Below are 11,578 nucleotides of genomic sequence, written 5' to 3'. Positions count from 1 at the left end.
GCCATCAGCTGCCTGCAACGCAGCTGAGCAGTCCCTCAGGAGAGATGTTTATAAATGCAGATTGAAGACAGTGGGCCCCAAGGGTGCCACATTTTCTCTGCCTGGTAAATCAGCCTCTGCACTAATGGAGATGCCTGAGCTCTTGTCTGTGACCCTGCTGGCTGCTCTCTGAGGGGTGACTTTGCTCCAACTCTTATTGCTGAGATCTGCTTTAAGCATCCCCTGCTGTGCACCCTCTGGCATGACAACTGCAGGAGCTTGTTCCAGCACAACGTGCCCCTGCCTCCTGGGGATGCTTCTGGGGATGCATAGCTCCAGTCAGAACAAGGTTACAGGGGGAGAAAGTCCTGCTGGAGGTGTGAGCTGTGTCCTACCACCATCATTAATGTGATTGTAGGGAGGAGCCCTCATGGATTCTTCCCTCTTTTTTTTTTTTTAATTTTTTTATTTTTTTCATGGCCTCTACCAGGGAATGGAAGAAACTGCAGAGTGAGTTCCTGCTAAGTGTGAAATTCAGCAGGATTGTGAACGTAATGGAGAACTCCCAAGTGATGAGTCTGGAGTATGTCCAGAGAAGGGCAACAAGGCTGCTGAGGGGTCTTGAACACAAGTCCTATGAGGAGCAGCTGAGGGAATTGGGGTTGTTCAGCCTGGAGAAGAGGAGGCTGAGAGGAGACCTCATTGCTCTCTACAACTCCTTGAAAGGAGGTTGGAGCAAGCTGGGGGTTGGTCTCTTCTCACAGGTAACAAGTGATAGGACAAAAGGAAATGGCTTGAAATTGTGTCAGGGAAGGTTTAACTTGGAGATTAGGAAAAATTTCTTCCCTGCAAGAGTGGTCAGGGATTGGAACAAGCTGCCCAGGGAGGTGATGGAGTCACCATTCCTGGAGGTGTCTAAAAGACATTTGGATGAGGAGCTTAGGAACGTGGTCTGACAGTTGTGGACAGGGAGATATTAGGTTATAGTTGTGCTTGATGATCTTAAGATCTTTTCCAAGCAGGCAATTCTATGATCTATTCTGAACAGCAGACTACCTGACACAAATCCTGGGCAACCAGGTACAAGCCATGAAGGGTCCTGGCAGTGGAGGCACTGGGCTGCTTGGATGCAGTAGAGAAAGGGGAGCGTGGAGAGGTATGTCCACAGTGGTGGGGAATGAATTTTGCAGGTGTCTTTTGAGTGGCAGTTCTACAGCAAGGGATGTGTGGAGATGGAGAGGAGTTTAGTGATGTGATGCAGGTGGTGTTGGTCAGACTTGGAGGTCTAGTGTGTCACACCTGGAGAAGAGATGCTCTCTTGAAGGGGATACCCTTACCTGTGGTGGGTGCCCTGTAACACAGGAGCAGCAGCTGGACCCAGTTCACCAGGTTGGAAAAGACCTCAGAGATCATCAAGTCCAACATTTTACCTAATACCTAACACCTCCTGACAACTAACCCATGGCTCCAAGTGCCACAGTCAATCTTTTTTTGAACACCTCCAGGGATGGTGACTCCACCACCTCCCTGGGCAGCACATTCCACAGCCAATCACTCTTTCTGGGAAGAGCTTTGTCCTCACCTCCAGCCTAAACTTCCCCTTGCACAGCTTGAGACTGTGTCCTCTTGTTCTGGTGCTGGTTGCCTGGGGGAAGAGCCCAACCCCCACCTGGCTACAACCTCCCTTCAGGTAGTTGTAGACAGCAATGAGGTCTGCCCTGAGCCTCCTCTTCTCCAGGCTGAACACCCCCAGCTCCCTCAGCCTCTCCTCACAGGGCTGTGCTCCAGACCCCTCCCCAGCCTTGTTGCCCTTCTCTGGACATGTTCAAGTGTCTCAATGTCCTTCTTAAATTGAGTAGCCCAGAACTGGACACTCCTAGCAACAGCAGCAATGTTATCCATGGGAGGGAGGTGGAGATGTTCTTGACTGGGTGCAGGGACCCTGTGCTCCAGGTTGGCACTGATGGGAATGGACACAGAGCACAGCACGTTGTCAGGAAGACTCCTGGCACAGTGTGTTCATGCTCAGAGCTGTCATGCCAGCACTTCCCCAGCTCCTGAGGAGATGCCTGCAGATGCTGCAGGTCTGCTCCCTCACCACTGCTGGGCTGCAGCTGAAGCCAGCCCTGGATGTTTCATTTGATCTGTGCCAACTCTGCCTTGCAAAACAAACCAGCAAATCACTCTTGCCCCCTGGAAGGAGCAGCAGGGCTGTGTCCCAGAGCAGACTATTCCCAGGGCATTTACCATTCTCTGCAACCCCAGCTTTTAGTTAGAACTGAACATCTGTTCCAGATGTGATTTATTCCCTGCCCGCCTCGCCGCTCTCCTGCCATTGTTGTCCTGCTCCCCAGCGAAAGGCTGGCATGAATTATTGAGAGATGGAGCTTAAATAAATGATAAAGTGGTACTGTGAGTGCAGTGAAGTTTCTGTCCACTCCTTCCAGAGTCACACTCCCGGCTTTGATGTCCCCATGATGAGCTCCCACGTCTCCCACAACCTGCCGTCTCATCTGCCTGATGGGGCTGATCGAAGAGCGTGGAGAGGGGCAGCCCAAGCATGAAGGTGGCCAAGGGGAAGAGTCTCCTGGGGAGAAGGAGGAGCTGCAGCACAGAAGCAGGCAACCAGAGTTCCCCTCCTGGCAAGTGGCTTTCTCCTCTCAAACGCTTCTGGCACCGGGTGGGGGAGGGACTGCTTGGTCCAGGGCGGTCGGTGGGGCGGGAGGGATGCTGCAAGCTCCCAAGGGTGGGAGTGGGCACAGTTGCTGGGTGTGTGCAGTGGGAATTTTTGCTAGTGTCAAGGAGCCTTAGTTAAAATCCTGGAGGAAAAAAAAAAAAAAACAAGCAAAAAAATCCTCATCCCAGGGAAGCATCTTGTGGGACTGTGCTGAATGCAGATGTCTCCAGGTCATCTCCGTGCACCTGGTGCGAGAGCAAGGGGCACACTGGGCAAGAGCCAAACCCTCCTGGTTTTGTTGGTTGTCAGCTGGGAAGTCTGAATGGATTTTTTTTCTTTTTTTTTGGGAAGCCTGGTAGTCTTGGAAATTATTTTTTTTCCTTTTTTTTTAATTTTTTTTTTTCTTCATCATTTTTCCAAGTGGCTTGACTCACAGTTGCATGAGGCTGTGGGGATTCACAGCAGACCATCTGCTTCAGCTGGTAGCACTCATTAATTGTATTTTTTTTTTGGTTGGATTTGGTTGGTTTTGTTTGGTTGGTTTTGTTTGGTTGGTTTTGTTTGGTTGGTTTTGTTTGGTTGGTTTTGTTTGGTTGGTTTTGTTTGGTTGGTTTTGTTTGGTTGGTTTTGTTTGGTTGGTTTTGTTTGGTTGGTTTTGTTTGGTTGGTTTTGTTTGGTTGGTTTTGTTTGGTTGGTTTTGTTTGGTTGGTTTTGGTTTTTTTCGTAGTTGTTGTTACTTCTGAGATACTTTGGGAGGAGGAAAAAAATAATAATGGTCTTGATGGCTTTGGTGGACTTTAGAGCCACTTTTCCTCCTTCACAGAAGCAATAGGCAGTGGCTGCTGTTGTCACAGAATAATTGCCTTTTTATTGAGCCTTTCTAATTTGTCTCCTGTTGACAAGCAGGAGGACATGGTGTGGTGTTTATCTCCACTCCACCATGCATTTGGCTAATACCTGCCTTGCTGCTGCTCTGCAATCCATCCACTAAAGTTGTTTTTTTTTGTTGTTGTTTTTTTTCCTGGGTTAACTAATGCAGAAAGGTTTTCATTTAAAAAAAGAATAAATAAAATAGAGGGAGGTTTTCTTTTAAGCCACTGCTTTTCTGGAGCTAAGCACTTACTGATTAAATCAACCTTATTGTCTCCAGTTATTCTACCCAGAAACTGGAAAATTACTCAACTCCTTGACAGGTGTTCAGAGCTGATGGCTCAGATTTGTGGATGGAGTGCTGGGGCATATGGCACGATAAATAATAGAGCAAACTAATCCTGTTGACACTGTCCACCCTCCAGCCTGCTCACATTTATCCTCCTGCTTTGCTTTTGATGTCTGACAGCCTGTTCCTGAGCCAGCTCCTCTTGGAGGTGCTGCTCCCAAGCCACTGACCAAAGGGTTTGGCTCATCAATATTTGAACAAAGTGTTGTAGAGCTGGTTTAGCAGGGAAGTTCTTCTGCCTCTCTACTCTGCCCTGCTGAGACCACAGCTGCAATCCTGTGTCCAGTCTTGGGCTCCCCAGTTCAGGAGAGGTAGAGAAGTGCTGGAGAGAATCCAACAGAGAGCCAGGAGGATGCTTAGGGGACTTGAGCATCTCCCCTGTGAAGAGAGCCCGAGAGCCTTGGGGCTGTTTAGTCTGGAGAAGAGAAGACTGAGAGGGGATCTGATCAATGTCTATCAATATCGGAGGGGTGGGTGTCAAGGGGAGGGGGCCAGGCTCTTTTGGGTGGTTCACAGTGATAAGCCAAGGAACAATGGGTTCAGACTAGAAGATTTCAGCTCAACATGAGGAGAAACTTCTTTGCAGTGAGGGTGACAGAGCCCTGGAGCAGGCTGCCCAGGGGGGTTGTGGAGTCTCCTTCTCTGGAGACTTTCCAAACCCACCTGGATACATTCCTATGCAGACTACCCTCAGTGATGCTGCTCTGGCAGGGGGCTTGGACTTGATAATCTCTTGAGGTCCCTTCCAACATCTGATATTCTGTGAGACTGTTACTTCAGCTCAGCAAGATGGGCAGATGTCCACTATGGGCTTTTTGGTTGCCTGCTTCTAATATTAGTTTGTTCAGCTGATGCTTGTGATGGCACATCAGAGAATCAGAGAGCTGTTTTGGTTGGAAAAGACCTCGTGGAATCCAACCATCAACCTAACACCACCATGGCCACTAAACCATGCCCCAAAGGGCCATGTCTACAGCTCCAGGGACAGTGACTCTACCACCTCCCTGGGGTATCGTGCTGGGGTTTGGTCAAGAGCTTCAGTGATGTTTCCTTGTTGTCTGTGCAAAATTTGGCCAAGAGCTTCAGTGGTGTTTCCTTGTTGTTTGTGTAAAGTTTGCCCAAGAGCTTCAGTGGTGTTTCCTTGTTGTTTGTGTAAAGTTTGCCCAAGAGCTTCAGTGGTGTTTCCTTGTTGTTTGTGTAAAGTTTGCCAAGAGCTTCAGTGGTGTTTCCTTGTTGTCTGTGCAATGTTTGGCCAAGAGCTTCAGTGATGTTTCCTTGTTGTCTGTGAAAAGTTTGGCCAAGAGCTTCAGTGATGTTTCCTTGTTGTTTGTGCTGAGTTTGGCCAAGAGCTTCAGTGGTGTTTCCTTGTTGTCTGTGTAGAGTTTGGCCAAGAGCTTCAGTGGTGGTTTCTCTGTTGTCTGTGTAGTTTTAGATGCAGAACAAACAAACAAACAAAAAAACAAACCCACTTCCAGTGGTGGTTTCTCTGTTGTCTGTGTAGTTTTAGATGCAGAACAAACAAACAAACAAAAAACCAAACCCACTTCCTTGAGTTTAAGGGGTGCTGGGGGCTGGCAAAGGCTGGTAGCAGGAGGGAGGGTGCTGTATCTTGCATGGGAATATGTGATGTGAAGATGGTGACAGCTCCTCCAAAGGATGCATAGTCCTGGCTTTGTTTAAACATGGAGCTGTGCCCTAGTATTGGGCAAAGCAGAGAGCTCTGCACAGGGCTCCAGCTTTGGGTCATGGATTCCTGAAAGAGAGAGATGTGGACAGGATATAAAGCATGAGCTATGAGACTGCAAACCTACTCTTGAGTCTCATGATGGTGGGAGACTGCAGCAGGGCAGGGAGTATCTTAGGCCTGCCTGTGACACCTGGCTGAGGTGGCAGCCATGGAGTATTTCCAACCCTCCATTAGGACTGCGGCTTTTAGCACAATGACAAATGTGTCCTGGAAAATGCTCCTCTGAGCTGGCCAGAGAGCTGTTATCATCTCTGGGCATGGGAGCTGGTTCTGCTCTTGGCAGCCAACATGGGGCCATGCTGCAGCCAAACCCAGCACGTGCCTCTGCGGAGGGAGCCGGCACTGAGGGACACCACGGGGGTGGGGGCTCCTCTGTCCTGCTGCTTGCTTGGGGGTGGCTGCTAAACCCCAGATGGATGTCAGGGGTTGGAAAGGACCTCAGGAGATGATCGAGTCCAACCCTCCTGCCAAAGCTGGAACACAAAATCCAGTGCAGGTCTCACAGGAATGCATCCAGATGGGGCTTGAAAGGCTCCAGAGAAGGAGACTCCACAACCTCTCTGGGCAGCCTGTTCCAGTGCTCTGTGACCCTCACAGTGAAGAAGTTCCTCCTCATGTTGAGGTGGAACCTCCTGTGCTGGAGTTTTCCATCCATTGCCCCTTGTCCTATCCCAGAGTAAACTGAGCAGAGCCTCTCCCCTCCCTCTTGACCCCCAGCGCTTAGATATTTATAGACATTTATCAGATCCCCTCTCAGTCTTCTCTTCTCCAGACTAAAAAGCCCCAGTCCATAGGATGTGCCCCAAGAGCTCAGCATCAGGTTGTTATGCTCCCATGGGAATTTTTAGGTGTGACCTGAAACCAGTTCTCTACAGCTCCTTGAAAGGTGGTTGGAATTGATCTCTTCTCCCTAGTATTAAGCAATATAAGGACAAGAAGTGGCCTGAAATTGCACCAGGGGAGGTTTAGGTTGGATATTAGAAATAATTTCTTCCCTGCAAGAGTGGTCAGGGATTGGAACAGGCTGCCCAGGGAAGTGGTGGAGTCCCCATCCCTGGAGGTGTTCAAAAAACCTGTGGGTATGGCAGTTTGGGACATGGTTTAGTGGCCATGGTGGTGTCAGGTCAGTGGTTGGACTCAATGATCTTAGAGGTCTCTTCTAACCAAAAGAATTATATGATTCTTGTCCTGTGTGTGTGGAGGAGCAGGATGTGTCCCATCCCCACATCTCTTATTCTCATTTCTGAGTAAGGAGTGTCCTGAGGTGGCTGGGGCAGCCAGGGCACCAGGGTGTCTGCTGCCAGCTTGTCTGCAGAAGGTGGAGGAATGCACAGCTGGAGGCTTGGAGATGTTTGGTGCCTGTGTGGTTTTCATTTGGAGACCTTTCCATTGTTGACTGACTTAATTAAAATTTGAAGGAAAAAAAGGGCAAAAAAAGAGAGGCAGGCAGGATTGAGCTTTGTTAGTGGTGTTGTTTTTAAATGCAATGCCTGGCTCTGAGGGCTGCAGAGCCAATTTTCATTCTGAAATTGCCTTGACTTTTATTTTTTGTTTTTAAAGCTCCCCAAGAAAATTCTGAGCTGCAAACTGCAAGGAGGCGTCAGCCTTTTCAAAGCAAACCCAACCCCAACTCTACTGACTCACTCTAAAAACATTTTCTGTTTTGCAAAGTTAATTTTCTGGGAAAAGGAGAAAAAGAAAAAAGAAAAATATTTCATTTCTTTTCCAGATATATCTATTGCTTTTTAAAAATTAACTCAATTCACCAAGGTACCTAATAAGACCCCTCAAGGTTTTTTGTCCCAGTATGGAGAAATCCTGGAGTCTCCTTTTCTGGAGACTTTCAAATCCTGCCTGGATGCCAACACCTGATCTAGGTGACACTGCTTTGGCAGTGGGTCTGGACTTGGACGACCTCCAGAGGTCCCTTCTAACCCAACCATGTCATGGTTCTGTGCTTCTGTGAAATGTGGTTTGGTCCTTGGTTCTGGGATGCTCTCCCGTCTTCACTCTACCTGTTCCATGGCACAAAGGCTTTCTGGGGCATGGCTCAAGATTTGCAGGTTTGGTGAAGATGGATTGAAGGAGGGGAGATTGGAACTGAAGATTAGGAAAAAATTCTTTCCAGTGAGGGTGGAGAGACACTGGAATAAGTTGCCCAGGGAGGTTGTGGATGCCCCCTCCTTGGAGGTGTTCAAAGCCAGGTTGGATGAGGCCTTGGGCAACCTGGGCTGGTGGAAGATGTCCCTGCCCATGGCTGGGAGGCTGGAACTAGATGATCTTTAAGGACCCTTCCACCCCAAACCATTCTGTGATTCTATGGATAAGAGGGAGGAAGGTGATTAGTGACCCTGAGGGCCCCACTTGCTCTTCATGCCCCAATGTGTGTTTGCTTTTGCTTGCAACCATCCTCCTCCTCCCTCCATCAGGTCAAACCTCAGTTCATCCCTGAGACCACCCCCACTTCTGGTGTAGGTTACAGCCCTGAAAATCCCTGCCCATATCCTGGGAGAGATGTAAAAGTAAGGCAAGAGGAAGAAACTATCTCCCCATCAGGAAATCTGCCTTTTAACACCCCAGACACAAAAGTCTCAATGGAGCTTTTCCCCTCCAAACCCAGCTAAAATGTGTCCCTCCCTGCTGGGAAGTCTAAAAATAAGCTCCTTCTCCACAAACAGCTTAAAGATGTTGAAAATGAAAAGCAACAAAGGATGTAGAACGTATGAGTCATTAAATTACAGGGCTATCTTTCTAAGAGCAAAACAAAACACACACACACACAGAAAAAACCAAAACCCAACCAACAAAACCCTTCCCTCCCACCCTCTCCCAAACCCTCCCTGCTGAAATTCATTGTGAGTGTTCTGGCTTTGGTTTGGGGCTGTTTGCCCTGCAGTGCCTGAGCAGGCACTCATCTTATTTTTGTGGGCTGGAGAGGGGCTGAAACCTTCCCTGTTTTTCTTACACAACGTGCCAGAGCTGCTTGGTTATGAATCAGGAGAGCAAAAACCCATTTTTTGCTCAGCAGCACGAAGAGGAGGTGCTTCTCTCTCACACATGGGCAGTTCTGTTGATTGATTGATTGATTTTATTTCTATTTGGGCTGGGAGATAAACCTCCTTGCCTGAGCTTGCTGTGGATGCAGAGCTGTCTTGCAGGGGGGACGTGAGCATGCATTCATCTCGAGAGCATCTTGGAATTGTAGAATTGTTGTGGTTGGAAAAGACTTCTAAGATCTTTGAGTCCAACCTTCAACTCACCACCACCATGCCTACTAAGCCATGTCCCAGAGTGCCATGGCCACAGGTTTCTTGAACACCTCCAGGGATGGTGACTCCACCACCTCCCTGGGCAGCCTGTTCTGATGCCTGACCACTCTTGCAGGAAAGAAATTCTTCCTAACATCCAAACAAAACCTCCCCTGGTGCAGCTTGAGGCCATGCCATGAGGATGAGCAGAGGGCTGGAGCACCTCTCCTATGAGGACAGGCTTGAGAGAGTTTGGGCTGTTCAGTCTGGAGAAGAGAAGGCTCCAAGGAGACCTTCTTGTTGCCTTCCAGTATCTGAAGGGGGCTCCAAGAAAGCTGGGGAGGGACTTTTTAGGCTATCAGGTAGTGACAGGACTGGGGGGAATGGAACCAAGCTGGAAGTGGGGAGATTCAGACTGGATGTGAGGAAGAAGTTCTTCCCCATGAGAGTGGTGAGAGCCTGGAATGGGTTGTGCAGGGAGGTGGTTGAGGCCCCATCCCTGGAGGTGTTTGCAGCCAGGCTGGATGAGGCTGTGGCCAGCCTGATCTAGTGTGAGGGGGTTGGAACTTGATGATCCTTGAGGTCCTTTCAAACCCTAACAAATCTCTGATTCTATGTCCTCTTGCCCTATCACTTGATACTAGGGAGAAGAGGCTAACCCCAACCTCATTGCAACCTTCTCTGAGATATAGAGATCAATGAGGTCTCCCTTTAGCCTCCGCTTCTTCATTTTCTTCTGGCCCTGGTGAAGCCACAAATCTCTGTTGAGAACAAGCAGGTTTTTGGGGGTGGAATTGTATTTGCCTATAGCTTGAGTTTGTTGAGATAATGTCATTAAAGGGAGTGTTTGGTTTGTTGTTTTTCTCCTCCTCCCTGAATGTCTCATTTCATGATGAGCTCCACTAGGGTGGACTCTTGCAAAACTGAAGCCTTTTTCGTGTTAGCAGATGAGCTTGAATCAAAATCTTGGCGTCTGAGGCAGCAGGGAAGGGGATGGACTGAAGCCAAACCTATGCCTACATCTGATGTTTGCAGCCAGCCCCAATCTCTCTAATAGGCTGAAATGAAACCTTGGATCCAAGCAGATGGCAGGGCTGGAGACGTGAATCTGCTATAGCTGTCTCATCCCAGACCTGCTGTTAGGGTGTCCAATACCCTCACCAGGCTTTGAAGGACCTGGAGGCTACCCCTTTCCACCCATAACTGCTTTTCTGTGAGGGTGACAGAGCCCTGGAGCAGGCTGCTCAGAGAGGTTGTGGAGTCTCCTTCTCTGGAGACTTTCCAAACCCACCTGGATGTGTTCCTGTGTGGCCTGCCCCAGGTGATCCTGCTGTGGCAGAGGGGTTGGACTGGGTGATCTCTGGAGGTCTCTTCTAACCCCTCCCATTCTATGATTCTGTGACACAATCACAGAATGGTAGGGGTTAGAAGGGACCTCTGGAGAACATCTAGTCCACCCCCTGCTAATGCAGGTACACCTAGATCAGGCTGCACAGGAATGCATCCAGGTGGATTTTGAAAGTCTGCAGAGGAGACTCCACAACCTCTCTGAGCAGCCTGCTCCAGGGCTCTGTCACCCTCATAATTTTTCTTTGAACTCAAGTGAAATCTTTAGACATAAGGAGGAAGCTCTTCACAATGAGGGTGGTGGAACACTGGACCAGGTTGCCCAGAAAGGTGGTGGAGGCCCCATTCCTGGAGACATTCAAGATCAAATTTGATGAGGCCCTGAACAACCTGGTCTAGTTGGAGATGTCCCTGCTGACTGCAGTGGGGTTGGACAAGATGACTTTTGAGGGTCCCTTCCAACCTGATGCATTCTATCATTCCTGGGTTCTGCTTTGTGCTTGTTACCCCTTGTCCTGTCACTGGGCATCACTGAAAAGATCCCAGTCACATCCTTAAGACTTCCTCTGTGGAATCATAGAATGTTCAGGGTTGGAAGGGACCTGCAGAGATTACCCAGTCCCAACCCCCCAGCCAGAGCTGGGTCACCTCGGGCAGGCCACACAGGAACACATCCAGGTTGGCTTTGAAAGTCTTCAGTGAAGGACACTCCACAATGGTGTCTGGGCAGCCTATTCCAGTGCTCCATCACCTTCAGAGTAAAGTTTTTTTTCCTCCTTCCTCCATCCTCCTCCTAGCTGTGGTGGGTTGAGGAAGGCCAGCAGCACCACGCCAGGCTGTATAAGGCCCTTCCCTGAGCCTACCATGGTTCCTGGCTGGCTCACTCCTGGCCCAAATCAGCCATTGATCAATAAATCAGTTCCCTGAGCTGGCAGGTACAATGAAGACTGTGCAGAGTGATCATAAATCCTGGAGCAGAGCTCAGCAGGCAGTGATTTTAATCTAGATATTCAGGTCTGAAATGTGCTAATTAAACTGCAGAATGGAGCATCCAGCTCGGAAGCGAGAGGAATAAAAACGTCCACGTGAAAGTTTCTCCTGGAATAATTAACCATCATTAAAACATAAAAATCCAGGCTAGGGAGCAATTGTACAGCCTGCCACCAAGTGTTTCATCAGAAATAATAGGGGGGGTGAATGAAGCAGCACTAGGAAAATGTAGGCTGCGAGTTGAACAAAGCTTCTCCCACTCTTGAGGGCCATCAGAGTGGGAAATGTCACTGAAGCTTCCCCCAAAAGAGGCTGAGTGCCCATGGCTCAAGATGTTTAATACTGGACTGGGTAGAAACCCTCTCTCCAGT

General features: G+C 49.0%; 1 protein-coding gene across 1 annotated transcript in view; it reads left to right on the top strand.

The window, feature by feature from the left end:
- The first annotated feature begins 2,499 nt into the window (after positions 1-2,499).
- Positions 2,500-11,578, top strand: part of CALN1 (calneuron 1) — a 174,097-nt gene continuing 165,018 nt past the window's right edge. Inside the window, exon 1 of the mRNA XM_054394325.1 lies at positions 2,500-2,625. Coding sequence (XP_054250300.1) covers positions 2,500-2,625 — 126 coding nt within the window. The remainder of the gene's footprint in view (positions 2,626-11,578) is intronic.

The sequence above is a fragment of the Indicator indicator genome, chromosome 30 (genome assembly GCF_027791375.1).
Source record: "Indicator indicator isolate 239-I01 chromosome 30, UM_Iind_1.1, whole genome shotgun sequence".
Classification (NCBI taxonomy): domain Eukaryota; kingdom Metazoa; phylum Chordata; class Aves; order Piciformes; family Indicatoridae; genus Indicator; species Indicator indicator.
Note: the sequence above shows the minus strand (reverse complement) of the source record. Positions and strands in the feature narration are given on the sequence as shown.